Genomic DNA, 19947 nt, shown 5'->3' on the forward strand with positions numbered 1-19947 from the left:
CTGGCCTTGGGCTCCGGCGGGGGCTGGCTCTGGATGCCAATCCCTGGCCATGCGGCAGCAGGCACAGACCCCAAGCGCCAGCCCCCAATCCCAGTGGTGACCGATCCCCAGCCCTGGGCACTGCTCCTGGATGTCGACCCTGGGTTCTGGCGGGTGCTGGCCATGGGCGCCGGCCATGGGCGCCAATCCCCAGCCCGAGGTGCAGATCCCCTGCCCCAGTCACACGGCAGCGGGTGCCAACCCCAGGCTCCGGGGGGTGCTGGCCAAGGGCACGGACTCCTAGCTCCGGCTGTGCAGCAGCGGGCGCGGGCCCAAGCGCCGACCTTGGGCTCTGATCCCCGGCCATGCAGCTGCAGGTGCCCACCCTGGGCTCCAATGGGTGCTGGCCCAGGGCACCGACCCCCAGCTCCAGGCGCCAACCCACACCCCCCGCCCGGCCAGGGCCAGGGCCCCCGGCTCCCACCCCCCCTGGCCCCTGCTGCCTCACCCCCCCAACCTCTCCATCCATCCTCCCTCCCTGGCCCCTGCTGCCTCACCCCCCCACTCCTCCATCCAGGTCTTAACTTGCTGTGAAAAGTGATATTGGTATGTTTGTTAATCACTTTTCACAGCATTATTTTTATTATTGATTATGCAAAAAACCCTGCATAAAGAAATGACAATGCTCTGGCTGTGTACATGCCCCTATTTATTTGTTTTCCCTAAAGTTCATTAAGTATTTCAGGAAAAAATGTCAGTGCAGCCCCCAGCCAGAGTTGGTGGCCGCACTCTGAGGCCACCAAAAATGTGTTGTGAGACCCCCTGTCCTAGGCCACATGCCATAACAACGCCCTGCAAAGGGGAGACACCGGAGTGAGCTGGGGCAGGCCCACTCTGTGCTGAGGACCGGGTCAGGCTGACAGCTGTAGGCTTCAGTGTTCAAATACAAGGTGCGACCGAGCACAGGGCTGGGAGCCAGGAAGTCGTGAGCTCGGTGCCCAGCACTGAAACGAATGCCTTGCTCGGGCCGCCTTTGCATGCTTCAGTTTCCCCACCCATGAAAAGGGGATAACACCATTACCCTCACGGTGGGGTCCAAAGCTCACATCCCTAAGTGGTTTGGTTTTTCTTCCTAGGAATAACAGGGAGGAGAGCAGAACCCAGACCCAGTCCTTCACTCCCAGCGCAGCTAGGCAGATCGTTTCCAGCCCCAGCCATCGCTTCTCCAAGCACAGCACCTCCCCACCCACCCATCCTCCCCGCTACACCCCCACGTCCATCTCCACTCGGGCACCAGTTGAGCATTCAGCATAGTCAGAGGACCAGGCCCTTACTGCTGCTCAGGGCGTAGGGGCCGTGGGGCAGCAGTGCAGTTAAGCAGCCTGGGTCCCTGCCGCCGGCCCTAGAGAAGGGCAGCACGGGGGAAAGAGGCATGCGCCTGCCTCCATCACTGAACAGCCCCCATTGTCAGCAGGCCGAGGATGAGAACGAACCACCCACCACCCCGTCCCAGGTGTGCCTGCCAGACCCCACCACCAGAGCGGGGGGGGGGGCTCCCAGGTGCAGCAAACTTGCTCGTCAGGCTACAGGGGCACTAGGTGTAACGTAGCCCCCGTCGCTCCCACACACGACACAGACACCAAAGATCCAAGAAAAAGAAAGTGCTTTTATTTGCCTCCTCTGCGTGCAATGACTCCATCCTCCCACAGTGATGCATGGCCGGGGGTCAGAGCCCAGAGTCCCGCCAGCCCCAGGGAAATGGAGCCAGCGTGGGGAATAACCCAACCAGCCCCCTCAGAGCAGATCGGGCCCGGGGAGGGGAGAAGCCAGCTGTCAGGCACCAGAGAGAGGAACTGGGGAACATCCGGGGGGGCGGGGGGGGCCCTTAGGCCACCTTTAAAGAGGAAACCAGCTGTGGATCCCTTGAGATCTCTGGAAGGAACAACACGAGGGAGCTCACCTGAGCCTAGGGGAGACCTCTCCTGCTCCCGTAGCCTGGGAAAGCCCTTGTGCCTGAGGATTGGTCCGCCCGACCGGGCAGGGGTTACAAAGATGAAGGCTGGTGGGAAGTTACAGGCCAGGATGCTCAGGGTATGTGTATGGGGGGGCGGGATGGGACGTTCCTCCAGCAGACAGAAGGTGAAGGCCAAGTGAATGGCTGACCCAGCTTCACCCCCCTCACCCCCACCCACTGGAATTCCAGCAGGAAAGGGGAGCTCGCCAGCCCCCCAAGCCGGGGGAAGGAACAATCAAATAGAGCTAGAGGGAGGCAGAGCTGCGCCGTGGAGGGTCCGGCAAAGGTGGGTTGAGCCTGTCAGCCCCGGGGGTCCATCCATCCAGAGAGAGCAGGACCAGGAGGGCACCCTGAGCTTCCTAAACAAGGCAGCGACATCAAGTCTTGCTGGGGACTGGCCCGAGGCTTGGCTGGAGCCCGTGTGGCCCCGGGGCTCTGGGGCCAGCCCTCCCTGCGGCGAGTCTAACGGACACGACACGGCTCCAAGCCCGGAGGACCCGGCCTGGCAGCACTTTGCATAGCTCCACGGTGCCCAGCTCTCCTGCCCCAGCAAGGAGGGAGAGGGGCGCGGGCGAGAGCAAGCAGGGCAGCCGGGGCACCGGCCGCCTCGTCGTCCATTCCTCCTCCCACAGGAAACCACTTCACCGCCCCGCCCTGGGCAGCGGCCGTCAGATCCTAAGGCGGTGGGACAAAGAAGAGAGCTCACCAGCGGGGGCTGAGTGCCACCGCAATCACTGCCCCCCGGCGCAGCCATTCCACACCCCAGCAGGCTGCTGTCCCAGACAGGACTGGATGCCCCAGGGGCTTGGCACCACCAGGTCACTGGTTCACTCCCAGCCCAGGGAGGCAAGGTCCAAGGGCTGCTGTGAAGTGACAGGGCCGTTCCCAGCAAGGAGTCTAAAACTAGCGCCTGTCTGGACCGAAATGCCACGTCTCTAGGGGACGAGAAGGCCTCTCCCTCCAGGAGATGGATGCGAGATGTGGGCAAAGGGGACCCAGACTGTCGCTGGGGCAACGTACCAAAGCAATCACGCTTCCCTTAGGAAAAGACACCCCCACCCTTCCATAACAGCTTCCACACTGCAAGGACCCCCCCGCTTTCCCAAGGGATCTCTCGGCCGAGGATCCTCCTCTGTCCCTAAACCAGGGCTGGCACAGAGCGGAGACGCCCGCTGTCGATCTGGCCCCAAGCGGGTAATGTCGTTAGATGGGCAAATAAACTGTGGGTGGGGGACGGACAGACGCAGACAGACACAAGGCTACTTTCAGGGACACAGACCACTTACGCACAACAGCTGCTCCTACCTGCCTGAAAGCCATTTCTCAGAGGCTGCCTGAAGCACAGGGACACGGGTCCTTGCTTCCCCCAGGCTGGTTATTCTGCCCCCCCACACCTCCCCGTCCTTGAAAACCCAAACGTTCTCAGCCGTGCCCCCGGCCCCCCAGGACTCAACGCCTGCGGCGGGTGCTGGGGATGGTCTCCCGCAGACCCTTCTATTGGAGCGGGGGTGCACAGCTGGACAGACATCCATTCGCCCTCGCAGCCCAGCGGGGCAGGGGAACCAGACACCTGATACAGCAGCACCCGCCCGCGCCCGGCGGGTCAGCCCACTTTGCCTGGGCCCGTCTAACTGTGCCAAGGGATTTCCATGCCTTGAGCTGTCAACACCCACCCCTGCCCCTCCGGCCCGTGCAGGGATCCGCCCAGCAACAAACAGCCACCCTGGAGAAATCAAACCGTGCAACTTTAATTCCGCGCTCACAAGGCTTCGGCCCACTGCACGCAGCATGCCCCCAGCCGCCCCCCAAGGACCCACACGGCAACACAACAGCACAGCAAGAGCACACGGAGGGCTGGGGGGGGGGAAGGAGGGAGAGTGGGGAGCAGGGCTGCCCAGAGGATTCAGGGGGCCTGAGGCAAAGCAATTTCGGGGGCCCCTTCCATAAAAAAAGTTGCAATACTATATTCTCGTGGGGGTTCCTGTGGGGCCTGGGGCAAATTGCCCCACTTGCCCCCCCCGGGTGGCTCTGGCGGGGAGGGGCACACACCCCTTTAATCACCCCACCTTCCCCTCGTAACGGGTGCGTTGGGGAAGTGGGGACGAAGCGACAGCGGCAGACGTGCTGCTGGGTCGGGGTTCAGAGCCATCTGCCGCTAAGCTGCCTTTCAGAGAGACCCCACTCCTACACAGCGGCTGCCATCCAGACGGAGAGGGGGGCCGCTGGCTGGAGGGGATGCCAGCGGCCAGGAGTGCCCGGTATTTTAGAGATGGCCTCACAGCCAAGCTGGAGCCAGACTGAGGATGCTTCGTGGGGCTGGGGGGAGGAGGGGATTTCCCAGTGCACAGAGGGGCTTGTTTGGGAACTGCTACGACAGCAGAGAGCCTTGTTGTAGCGCATGGGCTAGGGCAGGGGGGGGAGACAGCCAGACGCCCGCCAAGAAAATGCTTGTGACAGCAGTGGGCCGTGGTGGTGGATAGGAACTGGGTAGCGTCCCATTAAATAGCGAGGGGGGCATTACCCAGCTCTTGAGTGGAGCACCTCAGCCCTGCCTTTGGGCAAGGAGACAGCATTTTAATACAAGCCAACGGGCTAGCCAAGGCCTGCGTGCCCCCTCCGCACAGCACACCAGCAGGGAGGGGGCAGGCTGGACTACCACCCTGCCCTGGAGACTCCCCCCACCCCCACCCGCAGGCAGCTCCAAGAAAGGGCGACGTTTTCTCTTGTTGCGTTTCCCGCCGCCTTGCACGTGTACACAGAGCCATACAGCAACACCTACTGGTTCTCCTCCCTGGCGCCGGGCAGCATGCAGGGGAAACAGAGAGAGGGGACGGCACCTGACATTAGACACCGGCCCAGCCCCGAGCCTCTGCCCTCCACGCTCTCCTATGGGGTGAGCCCTGTTCCCACAAGAGAGAAAGTCCCCGAGCCGGGACTGGGGCAGAGAGAGGCAGGGCCCGAGGGGAAAGGAGGCGAGCGTGTGCCCAGGACTCGGGCACGCCCAGAGGTCAGTCCCTACATGGGGCATGGTACCTTGGGCAGGGGAGTCAGGCCAAAGGGGAAGGGGGCTCTGGATGGGCCAGCAGGTGGAGGAGCGCATAGGCTGGGGAGAAGCAGAGGAGTTTGGGTGTTGGCGGGGGGGGGGGGCTTGAATGGGCCCAGCCCAGAGCCTCTGGAGACACACAGGGGGAAGAAAGAGCGAGCCACCGTTTCACCCAGCGTCAGTGACTCCGGCCCAGCCTCCCCTCTTGCAAACAGCCACTTCCCTGCTCCGGCCCATCCCCGCATGCCCCGGCCCCGATCAGCGTGAGGGCTCTCACTCCACAGCGGAACGAGCTATCCGAGGGGCTGGGTCCCCGGCTCCTGTCTCTCTGCTGTGAATGGCAGGAGACGGGGATGATCTGGGGAGGGGCGACGCCAGCTGGCAGGCACCAGAGAGATGAACCGGCGACAGATGGATGAGGAGGCAGAAAAACAACCAGATGAGAGAAACACGGACGAGGAGAGTCTCCACCAGAGGGAGAGCTGGGGTTTATTGCTCACGGAGAGCACGCGCTGGGGAGACCTGGCCTCCACGGGGCAGGGAGAGGTGGAGCGGACGCCCCAGTGCGGCTGGGACAGGGGAAAGAGAGGGAGAACACAAAGGTTCACAGTGGGGTTTGCATGAGAGTGAACCAACAATGCACGGCCATGAGCAAGACGGAGGATGAGCCGCCACACGCGGCCACGTGCTCGCAGCTGCCAGAGACAGACACACAAGGATCTCACAGCGCGCTGGGGAGCAGGTGCAGAGAGCCCAGATGCACACGACTGCCTAGCCATGGCGGGGGAAACGTACCCACGGCGACTCTAGACAGATTGCAGTCGGTGCTGTCTAAACAGGTGGAAAGATGGGAGCCGGACAGTGCTATTCCCCCACCCCCCCGGGGCTGGATCTAGCAGCTGCCCCACATACAGCTATGGGTGGGTCAATGCCGAGCCTGTGGCACCAGTGGGTCTCCCTCCACACCCCATCACACACAGCAGAGCTCGCCCCCAGCCACTCCCGGGATCAGAGTGGTTCTTCAGCCCCAGGGCCGAGCCTGGCCAAGGCAGACAGTGTGTGGCGGGGGGGGAAGCTTACAGCGTCTGGTAGGTGCTGTCCTTGGACTTGAGGAACTTGACGATGAAGTAGAAGACGGCCTGGACGCTCAGCACGAGGACGATCCCCCCCACGAAGCTGGCCGAGTCGAAGCCAGGCGGGCGGAACTCGGGGGTGGCTGTCCGCGGGGGGCCGGCTGTCGTCCCTGGGGGGGGGGAAGCAGCAATGGCGTTACTGGGGCCTGACGCCACGCACACACCCCTGCAACGCCGCAGTCCCTCTCCTGGCATGCCACCTGCTCCCTAGTTACTGGCCACCTGAGCAGGCTTCTGGGCCCTTGGGGCCCCGAGCCCGGAGCCTAGGTACGTTGTCCTTGGTGCTGAAGGCAACACCCCTCTCCTGCCCCTGGGTAAGCAGGGCTTCCCTGGGCAGTGATGGAGGGAAAGGGGCAGGAGGAAGAGTCGGGAGATGCCCCAGGCTCTGGAATAGGTTCACCTCAAGCTCTCCAGGAACTCGGAGGGGCATTCCACCTCGAGAGAACACTGCCCTCTCCACCAACGCCCCAGCATGGCGCCAGGGAGACTGGGCCATCAGAGATGAAGCTGAGGTCCTGGCTGTTTGGGAAGAGGGTCACTCCAGATCCCATGGCACTTCTCCCATTCTCTTTGGCCAGCAGCATCTCTTCTTCCCCACCCCACCTGTGGTGCAGTGTATGAGCAGGCGGCTGCCCTCCTCCCCAGAGGTGGCTGCATTCCAGCGCAGCCAGCATGCTGGGCTTCCTATTGTAACCTAGTCTCCCAAGCCCAGAGGGCATCTCATGCACTGAAGCGGATGGCGACGCAGCACCCTGTTGACTGGTGAGGAAGAACTAGACCCATCTGTAGGCAGAGGTGAGAGGAAGGGGCAGAGAACGCAGCGCAGCAGCGCTCTGCATCCTGACATGTTTTATAACAGAGTGAAATGCAAAGGAGGTGGGGGGGGACACTTCAGGCCCCCCATGCACACTACAGACCCCAGAGGGGTCACCGTAAGGAGACTATAGTGAATGGAGTTTAACCCTTTCAGTGCTCTCCCTATGCCAGCCCTTTCCTCTGTCCACACCACCTGCTGTAGCCGAGAGTTTACTGCAGAGCAGAGACTGTGTGCGCGTGTCTGGGAGCAGAGAGCGAACCAGCGGCATGCGGAATGGGAGGACTGGGAAGAGAAGCCATCGGCTGCTCCACTAAAGAGAGCGACTGCCCAGCAGAGCCTGGGCTGGATCAATAATTCACAAAGCTGCAGGATACGGTTACTCGTTTTAATTAGCTGAAAGCTCTCCGATTCCTGCTCCTCCTTCCTGGAAAAAGCCTCCTTCTCATAAGCCATCCCGCTCCCCATCCTCCCTCCTGGTTACCCACCCCAGCAGCAAGAGCCTATTATGAGCAAGGGCCTGGAAAGACCATTTGTTCCCGTTACATTCCGCCTGCCTTCATTTCCCCCGGCAGGTTCAGCTGGAGGCAGAATTCTCTTCCTATCCCATGCTGCATTGCTGCAGCCTGTCTCACAGGTGCTGGGGGCCACTCCACCCAGGACTCGGCCGCATTTTAGTGGGGAGTGAAGCAATGCTGGGAGAGTCTCTATGTAAAAGCAGATGTCTCTCTCTCACTTGCGCCCAGGCCTGACTTGTCCAAACGTTTGGACCCCAAATACACGTGCAAAACGAGGGTGCAAGTTGATCAACTTGTGATACTCTGCATGAGCGATGACCTTGTTTGCACGAACAAATCACAGTTAACTGTGCCTATAAGTTAGTACATCGGTGTCTCTCCCCCCCCGCCCACTTTAAAAAAAAAAAAGTCAGGCCCATCGTTTAGATATAATATGTAGCACTGGCTGCTTCACAAAAGGCGCGCAGGGCACTGCACACAGCATGGGGAGCTCTGAAGGGAGAGGTGTCAGTCACCCCTGCCTTAATACATGCTAGGCTTTCACCACCAAAATATTTGGAGGTCCCCCAAATGGGGCTATTTCCTATGTGACAGGGCTTTGATTAATAGAATACTTTGCCCTTGTATAGCACCTGACATTTACCTAGAAGCACTTCAGGCAGTGACTAGTAACCCTCCAGACGCTCCCTGGGATGGAAGTAAAAGTCATTATTCCCCTTTTTAGTACAGATAGAGAAACTGAGGCACGGAGCAGGGGAGGGAGAGGAGGACTTTCCAGAAGTCACACAGCCAGCGCTGTCAGTAGAACCCAGGAGTCCTGAGGACCAGGCCTGTGCTTGAATTATGGCACACGCTTCCCTCCCCTCTTTCTGCAGGAGAAATTCTGGAACGAAGAGACATTCGACTGCCCGGCCCCACCCGGCTCCTGTCTGACGCGGGAGGGAAGGGCGCGTGTTCTCAGCACAACAAACCCGCCAGACCCCTCCCCGCTGACCTGAGCCTGGGGCAAGAACCACACATTAGAACTTGGCTCTTCTCCAGCCGGCCACGGCCAGCCACTCCCTCCCCAGCCCAATGATTGCCACTTGCCTGGGGTGAGGATCTCAGGCTCCTTGGTGGATGCGTGCTGAGTCTCCTTGGTGGATGCGTGCGGAGGCTCCTTGGTAGGCGATCTCCGCGCTGAGGGTGGAAGAACAAGACTAGGCGCTTAGAGGCCAGAGTTCCTCTCTGGCTCTCACCATGGCTGGGACTGGAGCTCCCCCTTCAGCCAGTGTTCCTGCCCCATTCCCTACAGCGCCCCCTGCTGGGAGAGTCAGGGACTGGAATAGCTGTGAGTTCCCGCACAGCCACTGTTCCTGCCCCATTCCCTACAGCGCCCCCTACTGGGAGAGTCGGGGACTGGAATAGCTGTGAGCTCCCTCACAGCCACTGCTCCTACCCCATTCCCTACAGCGCCCCCTGCTGGGAGAGGCTGGGACTGGGTTCACAGCTGTTGCTCCTGCAATGGAGTGTGGATTCTCTTACCCAAAAGCAGATAAATAAATAAATAAATATCACCTAGCGCTTACATTGAGACCATCGGCTCGCACAGCGCCTTGCAAAGAAGGGGGAATATTATCCCCATTTTACAGATGGGAAAATAAATCAGCATCTGAGTCAGGGGTAGAATGCAGGTCTCCCGAGGCCCAGTGCTGTGCACCATGCTGCTGCGTTCACCCCGGGAAGTTACCTGGGCATGTAGCAGTGACATTGTAGATGGAGCACGTCTCCTTGGTGGCTTCTCCCTTCCCAATGCAGCTCCCGGGCCCTGAAGGAAACAGGAAAAGCCAGCCAGAAAAACCTTTCACAAAACTCTCCTGAGCAAACCTGCCCCCTAGAAAACCCTGCCATTCCCCCCACGAAGGGGGCTCTGAGTGGGCGACTCCTGGCTGGTGTGGGGAGACAGTGAGCGAGACCACATGGTCAGCCTGGTAAGCCACACACGAGAGCTGGGGAAGCAGCGCCTAAGGACTCAGTCCGCACCTGCCCAAATGAGCATCCGGGCTTTGAGTCTGGCACGTTCCAACTTTGCATCAGCTTTGTAGCTTCTGCTCCCCCAGGGCCCTGCCCAGCATCACGCCCCGAGCTCGTGCGGACGGCGTCGCGCTTGGAACACGATCTCCTGCTGGGACGCCTTCCTGGGCAGCGTTGCTTGGACGACCGACAAACCTCTCCCCCCTTCGGATCCATGCAGCTTCCACTAGGGTTCACGGTCTGTACTGCCAATTCCCCCAGCAGCTGTAAGTCCGGAGAGCCCCATCGTGGGCTGAGACAGAGACTGGCTCTCACCCTTGGGGATATTTCAGTTCCCGGAGGGTGGAGGAACAGCAAGGGGATCACATCTCCCTTTGTTTTGTCCCTGTAAGTGGCTCTCTCCAGCATTAAACACCTAACCACAAATTCCAGCCTATTTGGGATTGATTGGAACTCAAATCACAACCCTTGTTTCAGCTCAACTGCATTAGCTCCATCCCCTTTGGACCCTTACATAGCTTCACTGCAGACCCCAGTAATCTGGCAGGAGCCCACCCCGGCACATGGTGGCTGGATGAGGATAGCTGGACAAACAGACAGCTGGACCGAGCGCAGCGCATCAGAAACCCATTCCTGGAGAGCGAGAGGCAGCCTACCGGCTTGTCGGCCACGCAGACAAGCCATTCAGATGCCACTTCTGGAGCAAGAGGTCATGGTTGAATTGCAAGCAGAGCAGAATCAGATGCATCTCACCCCAGAGGTGGCTGCATGTTACCAGCAGGTGATGTGATCTCCAAATAGATGGACTCGGGTTACTCTAGTTAAAGTCACTGAACGAGCCAGGGTTTCCCAAAAGAGTTTAAACAAGGTGGCAGGTATTATTAAGTTATTGGGTTTCTACAGGTCCATGTGCTTGGGCCAGTGGGGTCGGCTTACTCTTGCCACATGCTCTTCTGTCTCTGTTCTCTGCCCCACCCTTTGGGAAGTGGAGGATTTTCAATTCCATTATCTCTGCTTCTCCCCCCGCCCCCCCCCCGATGACATCAGTTGTTATTGAAGGTAGCAGGAGAAGCAGCCAGAGCCCCTCCCAAAGCAACAGGACTCGGAAACTCAACGCCCACCCAGAAAACAAAGATGCCGGGTGTTGTTCTGTTCTGGGCTGGCTGGGCCTTGGGCTTTAAAGCACCAGGGTGAGATGTGAAAGACAGTCCTCCTCCCCCCCAGCAAAGACCTAGTGCCTTCCATGGGTCACAGAGCAGGGACTTTGCAAAGCCTCCAGCTTAGAGAGCTCACGCCACACTGCGTAGCGGGACAGAAGCCAGAGAATGAATTACACAGATGCGCGAGAAAGACCCTCACGCAGTCACTGGTCTGTCACTTTTCCTCGCTCGGCTCTGAAAGGGACAATCCACCTCCCCTTGCCCAGCTGGGCCTGATCCCCTCAGCGCCCCAGTCAGAGCAATGGGACAGCCGGAGCGAAAAGTGACTCTGCTGGCCACGGTGTGCATCGGGTGGGATGGGGTAGACAACAAAGCAGGGAGCGGAGTTTGTTCTTTGCTCATTGGGGGAACTGGGCTGCCCGGCCACCAGAGCTTAATTTGTGCCTGGGGTTGGCAGGGCTCTGCCCCAGCATCTCGATGGCATGCAAGGCCATGCTGTGCAGAGGATGCCAGCGTTACTGCTTGAACCCCGGCACTTCTGTCTTTACAAATTAAGCACCGCCAGCCACGGCTGACTGAGCTAGCAGCCTGCCAGCCCTGCACTGGCCACCAGGTGGCGCTGCTGCCGTCGGCCAGTGGTGGGGCTGGAGATGTGAAGCCTAAAGCCAGAGGCCTTTAAGATGGGGGAGCGGGGGGAGCAGGCTGCACCCGCCAGTAGAAGCAGCTGGAGGCGGGTGGCACTCGGTACCAGGGAGCGTGATTCACGGAGCCGTGGGAGGCGATGGCGCAGGACAGGGTGGGAGGATAATGGGATTTTTGGCAGGTGTAATGTGTGTGGGATGCTGGGTAATTTTGTGTGTGTGTGATGTGACTGGGGAGGGGCCCCCACTAAGACACTTGTCCCCCATCTTAATCAGAGCACAGCAGGCCAGCTGTTGCCGCTCCACTGCGTTTAGCAACTCCCTCTGGGCGGGCTCCTCACTGTACCACAGAGGTTTTCACAGTAGGCTGCTGGGCCTGACCTAGGATGACCAGACAGCAAGTGTGAAAAATCGGGACAGGGGGTGGGGGGGTAATAGGAGCCTATATAAGAAAAAGACCCAAAAATCAGGACTGTCCCTATAAAATGGGGACATCTGGTCACCCTAGCCTGATCTCAGTTTAGCTTTCGAGCAGGGCGCTGCATGGGAAGAGACGGCCAGATTAGCAGCCAGGGAAACCAGGCCTCAGCTCATAGAACCAGCCAGGGCCCCTCCATGCCCTCTGTCTATCCCGCAAGGAGGAGAACTCTGCCTACACCGGGGTGGTCACCTCCGCTAGAGAGCTGAGCCAGGGTGGGGTGTGGGTGGATGGGGGGGATCCCCAGAATCCCCCACCGAGACCAGCATCCAGAAACAGGGAGATTGCTCGGAGATAGTCTCCATAGGGAAGCAGAACGCGACTAGGTGGGCAGTGAAGAAACCTTCCGTCACCGAGTCACTTAGAAAGCTTGGAATTCAGCTGCCAAAGGGCAACAAATTCCCCACTGACCTGCCAGCATGAGAGGAAGCAGCCAGGAGCGCAGCTCAACCTAACCCCCTGCCCAGTTAGCAGAGCCCAATACAGCCACAGCGCCCTGTCCGGCCTGAGGACAAACCAGCTCCGACAGACCCCCGCCGGGAAAGGCAGCCGGGAACTCTGTCCTGAACCCATTGACAGCAGAACCATGGCGATGGGCGCAGCGTCTGACCCATCGCGGACACTGGTGTTGGGAGAGCGCGCCTGGGGCCTGACCAGCGTAAAAGTGCCCACAGCCGGGACTCATTTACGCATGCAGAGCGGGTCAGGCTTTCCAAGCGCCCAGTGTGACGCTCACAGACAGGTTTTCACAAGGGCTCAGAAAACACCCCGGCTGGGGATGCGTAGACTTTAGCTCAAAAGGAACGGGGCCCACGAACATTTAGGACACTGCTACTTTCCAGGCCACCAGCAGAACAATCCAAGGGCCTGTTTCCAGCCGTTTCCCAGGTCACGGGGCCCAGGGAGGGTCTGAGAACCATGCCATGGATTCACCCAACACGGAGAGCTTGGGATACGGTTTTAAGATCCCTGCTGATGGTGGTGATGTTTGAATACAGCTTGGTACCTCCTGGCGGGCAGGGCCCATGGGGCCAGGCTGCAAAGGGTTAATGCAGGAGAACTAGAGAGGCTCCCCAAGCATACCTGGCTCCTCCGCGGCTCCGCAGCGCATCCACACGCAGCCGGTGATGTTCCGGGAAGCGTCTCCTTCAATGCACCTCTCACAGGGCTCCAGCTGTTTGCACTCTCCTGCCAAAAGCCAGAGGACGCCAGATGTCAGGTCCCAGCAAGCAGCCGGGTAACTAGCCCGCTTGGAGGACGGGGCACGGAGCCGTGAGGCCTCAAGGTTGAAGAGCACCTCAGAACTGCTAAGCGAAGCCGTCACAGACACAGACCAGTCCCCAGCCCCCTCCCCTTCGGTTCTGACCTGAGCGCACTTGAGCAGGGGCCATCTTGGGAGCCTGGCCAGCATCCCCCAAGGGCAATACAGTACCAGGGCCTCTGAGCTGACACTGCCTCTCAGCCAGGGCTGCCCAGAGGATTCAGGGGTCCTGGGGCAAAGCAATTTTGGGGGCCCCTTCCATAAAAAAAATTTGCAATACTATAGAATACTATATTCTCGTGGGGGCCCCGGGCCTGGGGCAAATTGCCCCACTTCCCCCCCTTACCCCTCCGGGCAGCCCTGCTCTCAGCCCCAGCACACCACGGCCCTGGCAAGCGTTTGGAGAGTCAAGACATTCCAGCCTTTGTCCCCTCTTGGAAGTTAGGTGCTTTAGAATCTAATGATTAGACCCAGGAGAGGCCGAGTCCCGTGGTCTGAGCACGGGATGGAGTCAGAGCTCTCTGACACCGACTGCCTCCCTGGCCTCAGGCAAGTCACTTCAGTACCTAAACAAATCTTGGGCCTCAGTTTCTCCATCTCTGAAAGCAGGACGTTCATTTTCACATGCCTCACGTGGCTGTGGCCCTGAGCTATAGGTGTTCCCAGAGAAGCAGAGAACACCCCAGCCATGCCTTGCCCCTTTAATCACAGATCTCAAAGCACCAATACACAGCTAGGTTAATGGCTAATTTTTTTTGGATCCAAGCCAGTTTGGAAAAAAAAAAAAAAACCTCACTTCAGGTTGAACCGACTGAGGGTTTTTTGAGTTTTCAGTGAATTGAAGATGTCTGTTACGGGCTGTTCCAGAGCAGGGCCTTGGGTTCCCTAAATCTCCGGTGATTGCCCGAAGCACCGGGCTAAGGGCCATGAGCGTGTGTGGGGCGGTGGCTGTATCACCTCCTTCTCCGGTTGTTTTTGTGAATGGCCCAAACTATTTGGGTCAACTTCCCTGTGCTACGCCTGGGCAGTTCCCTCTGGATGCTGGGGCACTGGAACAACCCTGCAGCACTCCTCACCTGCGCCCAGCTCTGGGCGGAGTCATGTTGACCTTGCAGGATTCTTACCCAGCCCCACATCTGGGACTGCTGTCCTAAGGCCACAGCCTGCTTCCTCCGGCCTCCTGCTTAGTTCACTTGCAAAGCCACCCCGATGTCCCTAGGCCCAGCCACGGATTCGCAGCAGCTGTGGGTCCCAATCCTGAAATCAGCGACTGAGAATGCTCGGCACATCCCAGGAGGCGATCGGCACTTGTCAGGATTGGACCCATACAAGCCATTCAGTTAGGTACATCTGGGGTGGATCAATTACAGGGAAAGGCTGGTCTCCTGGCTAACGCATTGCACCGGGACTCAGGAGAGCTGGAGGACCCTGGGCAAGACACTGAAATAGCTCCATGCCTCAGTTTCCCTACCTGTAAAATGGGGGTCGTTAGTTCCTTCCTTTGTCTTGTCTACTTAGATTGTAAGCTCTTTGGGGCAGGGACTGTCCGGATACCGGTCCACACAGCCCCCAGCCCCAGGGAGCCCTGATCTCAGTTCAGGTCACTAGAAATAATCACACAAATAGCAGCCTTCATGCTACGTGGCGATTCCCCCAAACTGGACCCGTTTGCTTGCTAACGGCCAGATCCTTGCTAACAGCCGGGGTCCATTCCAGAGAGAGCGGCTCTCAGGGGTGGGAGTACAACCAGAACCTGGATTTCAGTGCAAGATTAAGAAAACCAGAGCCCACCCTAGCTCTCAGCAGCGCGAGCCTAGCAGTCCCCAGCATTTGCCTCCCAGAACCACAGCCAGGCCAGGCTTCTTTATAACAGGGGTCTGCTCCCTTCCCCCTCCCTTGCTGGCTTACGAACACTGCCTTCCCCACCCCCATCTGGATAGGAATTAGCAAATCTAACCACTGTCACGCGTGGGATCCCACTGTGCCTGCCCGTCCCCCACATTTATTCATCGTGGCCCAACATTTTAAAAAAATAGCCCCGGGGGAAATGAAGTGAGTCACCGGGTATCGAACGGGGGCTCATCTTTATTTTCGGAGGAGAACTCTCCTGCCCCTGCGTGATTGGTTCCAAATGGAAGCAATGCTAGCCAGTAAGGAGGGGGCAGAGGGGAGGCTGCGTGATCTAGTGGTTAGAACAGGCCCTTTGGCGTCACGACAGCAGGGTTCCTCGTCAAAGCCCACGTAGGCCTGGGCTGAACTCGAAGCACCGGAGTCGAGGGGGCGACAGGAGGTACATGGGCGTGTTCAGTGTTCGGAGCACTGGGGCCTTGGTACTAAGTTTTCAGGAGAGGTTCACGGGCTCTGGGCACCACCGGCTCCAGGTGTCCAAGCTGAGCCCTCGAGAGCCTGTTGTTCGGAGAGACGGCGTGCCCGCCACCCTGGCTGATAACAGCCGGCGCTGGGGGCACTCGGCACTGTCAAGAATCAGGCCCCGGATCACAAGTTGAGCGCCCAAAATTAGCAATCACCTTGGAAAAACCTAGGCACTGATCCCACTCGGGTAAAGCCCAGCACACCCATGGAGGTTTGGGGCCCTGGAGGACCTTAACCACTTATAAACTGGGAGGGACACCCGCCATTTCATATCCCTTGGAAAAGCTGGACAGAAAGGCATTCCAGGAGCGCAAAGGATTATTTCGGGACAGCTAACGAGCAGCTTCGGGTCTGAGTTGAAACAAAGGGTCCTTCAAACCAGCTGGCCATTAGCCACCCGGCAGAGCCTGACCCACAGGCCACTCCCGCTATTGCAAACCATGAAAATGGAAAAGAAAATAATTAGGCAATTACCTTCCTGCAATAAGTGGAAGGCTGAGCGGCACATTGTATCCATGGAGACAGTGTTTTGGTGCTAACACTTGTCTTTGCCTAGCAGTTAGAAACCTGTACAGTAACCAATGGGAAAGTAGGACTTTGTTCTCGGGGTTTCAGGCAGGTTTAGAACTGAAGTTATTTTTATCCTGCTAGGCCCAGAGACACAATCAGACATTTTGCTGAATGCCGCCTAGTCCGGTACTTCACAGTGGGGATCGGGCAGCTGGAGGGAAAAACCAACAAACAGATTGTGGCGCTCTAGGATCTGAAGCCACCTCTCACCAGTTCTTAGCAACAAAGTCCCAGCTGCAGAAAGGTGAGCGGATCCGCAAGCGCTCTTCTCAGATTGGCAGGCAATCAGCGGAGCGGGAGAGCTCGGTTAGGAATTATTTAGTCTCTCGTGGGCCATCCGCCTCTCAGAGATAGAAATCTCCCCCGGGCATTGTGTTTGGGAAATGAAACAAGTGCTGGATTTGCATGGTGAGAACATAAAAGATCATGCGAGTCCCCCAGGAGGCAGGAAAACACAGGCGCCCAGTTTAAGCTGGAAGTTACAGCAAGGAAAAACAGGAGTACTTGTGGCACCTTAGAGACTAACACATTTATTAGAGCATAAGTTTTACAGCCCATGGAAGCTTATGCTCTAATAAATGTGTTAGTCGCTAAGGTGCCACAAGTACCCCTGTTCTTTGTGCGGAGACAGACTAACACGGGTGCTACTCTGAAACAGCAAGGAAAGTAACCCCGCACAAATAGGGACCAACCCCCTAAAGAGAGAATCCCACAAACCGAGGGCCCAGTTTTGATCTCAGGTCATACCCACAGTTGGGAACATTGTCCATTGTCTGCCCCAGCGTTGGGAGCTTCGGCCAAGGGCTGCTCTGGGCACCGGCCCCAGATCCGCTCGGAGCAGGGTCACAGCCTAGGGGTGGGCAGCCCATTGTGGGTCACCACGGGCACTGACCTGGGTCACAGATCCAGGTCACAGAACCAGGCCAGCGCAGCCCCAGCCATGCAGTCCTGGGGGTGACTCTGCCTGACACCCAGGGAAGTGAGAGCAGCAGCTGACCACGAGCCCCAGGCGGGATTTGCTGCCTTACAGAGGCACCCCTGAACCCCGGGACTTGGGAGGAGCCTGAGCCGGGACCCAGCAGCGTCCCCAGTGGTCGGAGACCCAGGCGGGCTCAGCCCCGTCCCCTGGGATGGGTTGTAAACAAACTCAGCGCTGCCCTGGCAAGCTGCGCAGGGCGGGGGGGGGGGGGGGGCGGAGCCCCTTCGCGCGCTGAGGTTCCCTTTCCAGCAAGCCCAGACCGCGGCTCCAGCCTGGGAGCGGGGTCCGGGCTGGGTGGGGGGGCACCCCGGTCCTGCTGCGTTCCCCAGAGGCGCTGGAGCTGGGGAGGAGGAGAAGCTGCCCCCCCCTCGGACCCCCCACCTACCTGCCCAGCCGAGAGGCAGCCAGGGCGCGCAAAGCAGCGCGCAGCAGAGCGCAGCACGCCGCGCCCAGGTGCGGGGCGCTCCCATGTCTCCGGGCCCGGGGGCAGGAGCGAGTCCCCGGCTCCGGCGGTTTGTCACTTTCGGGGGAGCGAGCGGGGCTCCCGGGAAGCAGCCGGAGCGGAGCGAGCTCATGCGCGCAGGGGCGGGGAGCGAGCAGCCAGCGTCCCGGACGGGGGCGGGGGAACAGCCAGGTGCGGCCCCGCCCCACCCACGAGAGCCAGGTGCAGCCCCACCCAAACCACGGGCTCCTGCGGGCGCTGCCCCTGCCGACCCCCTGGGGGCGCAGCTGCTTCTCCAGATAAGCCCCCATCTTAGCCAAAGGGGTCACCCCCCGAGCTGCGACCTCCCCATCTCCAGGGCAGAGGCGCGCGGGGAGGCACAAGCTCCTCCAGGTGCACACAAGCCCTTTCTCTACCTGCTAACAGAAATTCCAGGACTCCTCCCCATAGAGCCCCCCAGCCCTTTCCCCAGGAATCTACCCCCCCTTTGGGCAGGGATGTCACAGGTCTTAGCCAAGGGGCAGCTGTGGGTGACCAGACTGCACCATGACTAGCACCCAACTTTCACCAGCGAGTTGTATGGAATGGCTTCCCTATGAGGAGCGATTAATAAGACTGGGACTTTTCAGCTTGCAAAAGAGACGACTAAGGGGGGATATGATTGAGGTCTATAAAATCATGACCGCTGTGGAAAAAGTAAACCAGGAAGTGGTATTTACTCCTTCTCATAACACAAGAACTAGGGGTCACCCAATGAAATTAATAGGAAGCAGGTTTAAAACAAACAAAAGGAAGTATTTCTTCACACAACACACAGTCAACCTGTGGAACTCTTTGCCAGAGGATGTTGTGAAGGCCAAGACCATAACAGGGTTCAAAAAAGAACTTGATAAATTCATGGAGGGTAGGTCCATCAATGGGCCAGGATGGGCAGGGATGGTGTCTCGAGCCTCTGTTTGCCAGAAGCTGTGAATGGGTGACAGGGGATGGATCACTTGATGATTCCCTGTTCCATTCATTCCCTCTGGGGCACCTGGCATTGGACACTGTCTGAAGACAGGATACGGGGCTAGATGGACTTTTGGTCTGACCCAGTAGGGCCATTCTTATGTTCTTATGAGTTCCAAAAAATCCTGTCTTCTGACAATGGCCAATGCCAGGTGCCCCAGAGGGAATGAACAGAACAGGGAATCATCAAATGATCCATCCCCTGTCGCCCACTCCCAGCTGCTGGCAAACAGAGGCTAGGGCACCCTCCCTGCCCGTCCTGGCTAATAGCCATTGATGGACCTATCCTCCAGGAATGTATCCCCTCTTATAGTCTTGGCCTTCACAACATCATCTGACAAGGAGTTCCACAGGTTGACTGTGCATTGTGCGAAGAACACACTTCCTTTTGATGCAAGTAATGGAAATCTCTAGAGGCAGGTATATATCAGTGTGGAGATAACGAGGTTAGTTCAATCAGGGAGGGTGAGGTGCTCTGCTAGCAGTTGAGGTGTGAACACCAAGGGAGGAGAAACTGTTTCTGTAGTTGGATAGCCATTCACAGTCTTTGTTTAATCCTGATCTGATGGTGTCAAATTTGCAAATGAACTGGAGCTCAGCAGTTTCTCTTTGGAGTCTGGTCCTGAAGTTTTTTTGCTGTAAGATGGCAACCTTTACATCTGCTATTGTGTGGCCAGGGAGGTTGAAGTGTTCTCCTACAGGTTTTTGTATATTGCCATTCCTGATATCTGACTTGTGTCCATTTATCCTCTTGTGTAGTGACTGTCCAGTTTGGCCAATGTTCATAGCAGAGGGGCATTGCTGGCATATGATGGCATATATAACATTAGTGGACGTGCAGGTGAATGAGCCGGTGATGTTGTAGCTGATCTGGTTAGGTCCAGTGATGGTGTTGCTGGTGTAGATATGTGGGCAGAGTTGGCATCGAGGTTTGTTGCATGGGTTGGTTCCTGAGTTAGAGTTGTTATGGTGCGGTGCGTGGTTGCTGGTGAGAATATGCTTAAGGTTGGCAGGTTGTCTGTGGGCGAGGACTGGCCTGCCTCCCAAGGTCTGTGAAAGTGAGGGATCATTCTCCAGGATGGGTTGTAGATCACTGATGATGCGTTGGAGAGGTTTAAGCTGAGGACTGTAGGTGATGGCCAGTGGAGTTCTGTTGGTTTCTCTTCTGGGCCTGTCTTGTAGCAGGAGGCTTCTGGGTACACATCTGGCTCTGTTGATTTGTTTCTTTATTTCCTTGTGTGGGTATCGTAGTTTTGAGAATGCTTGGTGAAGATCTTGTAGGTGTTGGTCTCTGTCTGAGGGGTTGGAGCAGATGCGATTGTACCTCAGTGCTTGGCTGTAGACGATGGATCGTGTGGTGTGACCGGGGTGGAAGCTGGAGGCATGAAGGTAGGCGTAGCGGTCGGTTGGTTTTCGGTATAGGGTGGTGTTAATGTGGCCATCGCTTATTTGTACGGTGGTGTCCAGGAAGTGGACCTCCCGTGTAGATTGGTCCAGGCTGAGGTTGATGGTGGGGTGGAA

At 58.2% G+C, this 19947-nt stretch overlaps 1 protein-coding gene across 2 annotated transcripts; it reads right to left on the bottom strand.

Annotated features, from left to right (window-relative positions):
- Window positions 1-1625: 1625 nt before the first annotated feature.
- Window positions 1626-17585, bottom strand: CD164L2 (CD164 molecule like 2). Of its 2 annotated transcripts, XM_034754311.1 has the most exons (6): window positions 17362-17585; window positions 12877-12981; window positions 9231-9308; window positions 8591-8680; window positions 6117-6279; window positions 1626-2668 (listed from the first exon to the last, which is right to left on the bottom strand). In XM_034754311.1, the coding sequence occupies exons 1-6, from the start codon at window positions 17549-17551 to the stop codon at window positions 2662-2664; spliced, it is 633 nt and encodes a 210-aa protein (XP_034610202.1). In that variant the 5' UTR covers window positions 17552-17585; the 3' UTR covers window positions 1626-2661. The 2 variants fall into 2 exon arrangements, with proteins under 2 accessions (XP_034610202.1, XP_034610203.1); XM_034754312.1 differs by lacking the exon at window positions 1626-2668 and having other exon boundaries at window positions 6113-6279.
- Between the last annotated feature and the right edge of the window lie 2362 nt (window positions 17586-19947).

This window comes from Trachemys scripta, chromosome 20 (assembly GCF_013100865.1).
Source record: "Trachemys scripta elegans isolate TJP31775 chromosome 20, CAS_Tse_1.0, whole genome shotgun sequence".
Classification (NCBI taxonomy): Eukaryota; Metazoa; Chordata; order Testudines; family Emydidae; genus Trachemys; species Trachemys scripta.

What these genes read in the sequence shown, in the direction of transcription:
- CD164L2 (XM_034754311.1), bottom strand. Translation starts at nt 17,551, where the DNA reads ATGAGCTCGCTCCGCTCCGGCTGCTTCCCGGGAGCCCCGCTCGCTCCC. An exon ending in GCTGCCTCTCGGCTGGGCAG is followed by an intron (nt 12,982 to 17,361) that starts GTAGGTGGGGGG and finishes GGCTTTTGGCAG; the next exon opens with GAGAGTGCAAACAGCTGGAG. An exon ending in GCCTGAGATCCTCACCCCAG is followed by an intron (nt 6,280 to 8,590) that starts GCAAGTGGCAAT and finishes CCCCCCCCCCAG; the next exon opens with GGACGACAGCCGGCCCCCCG.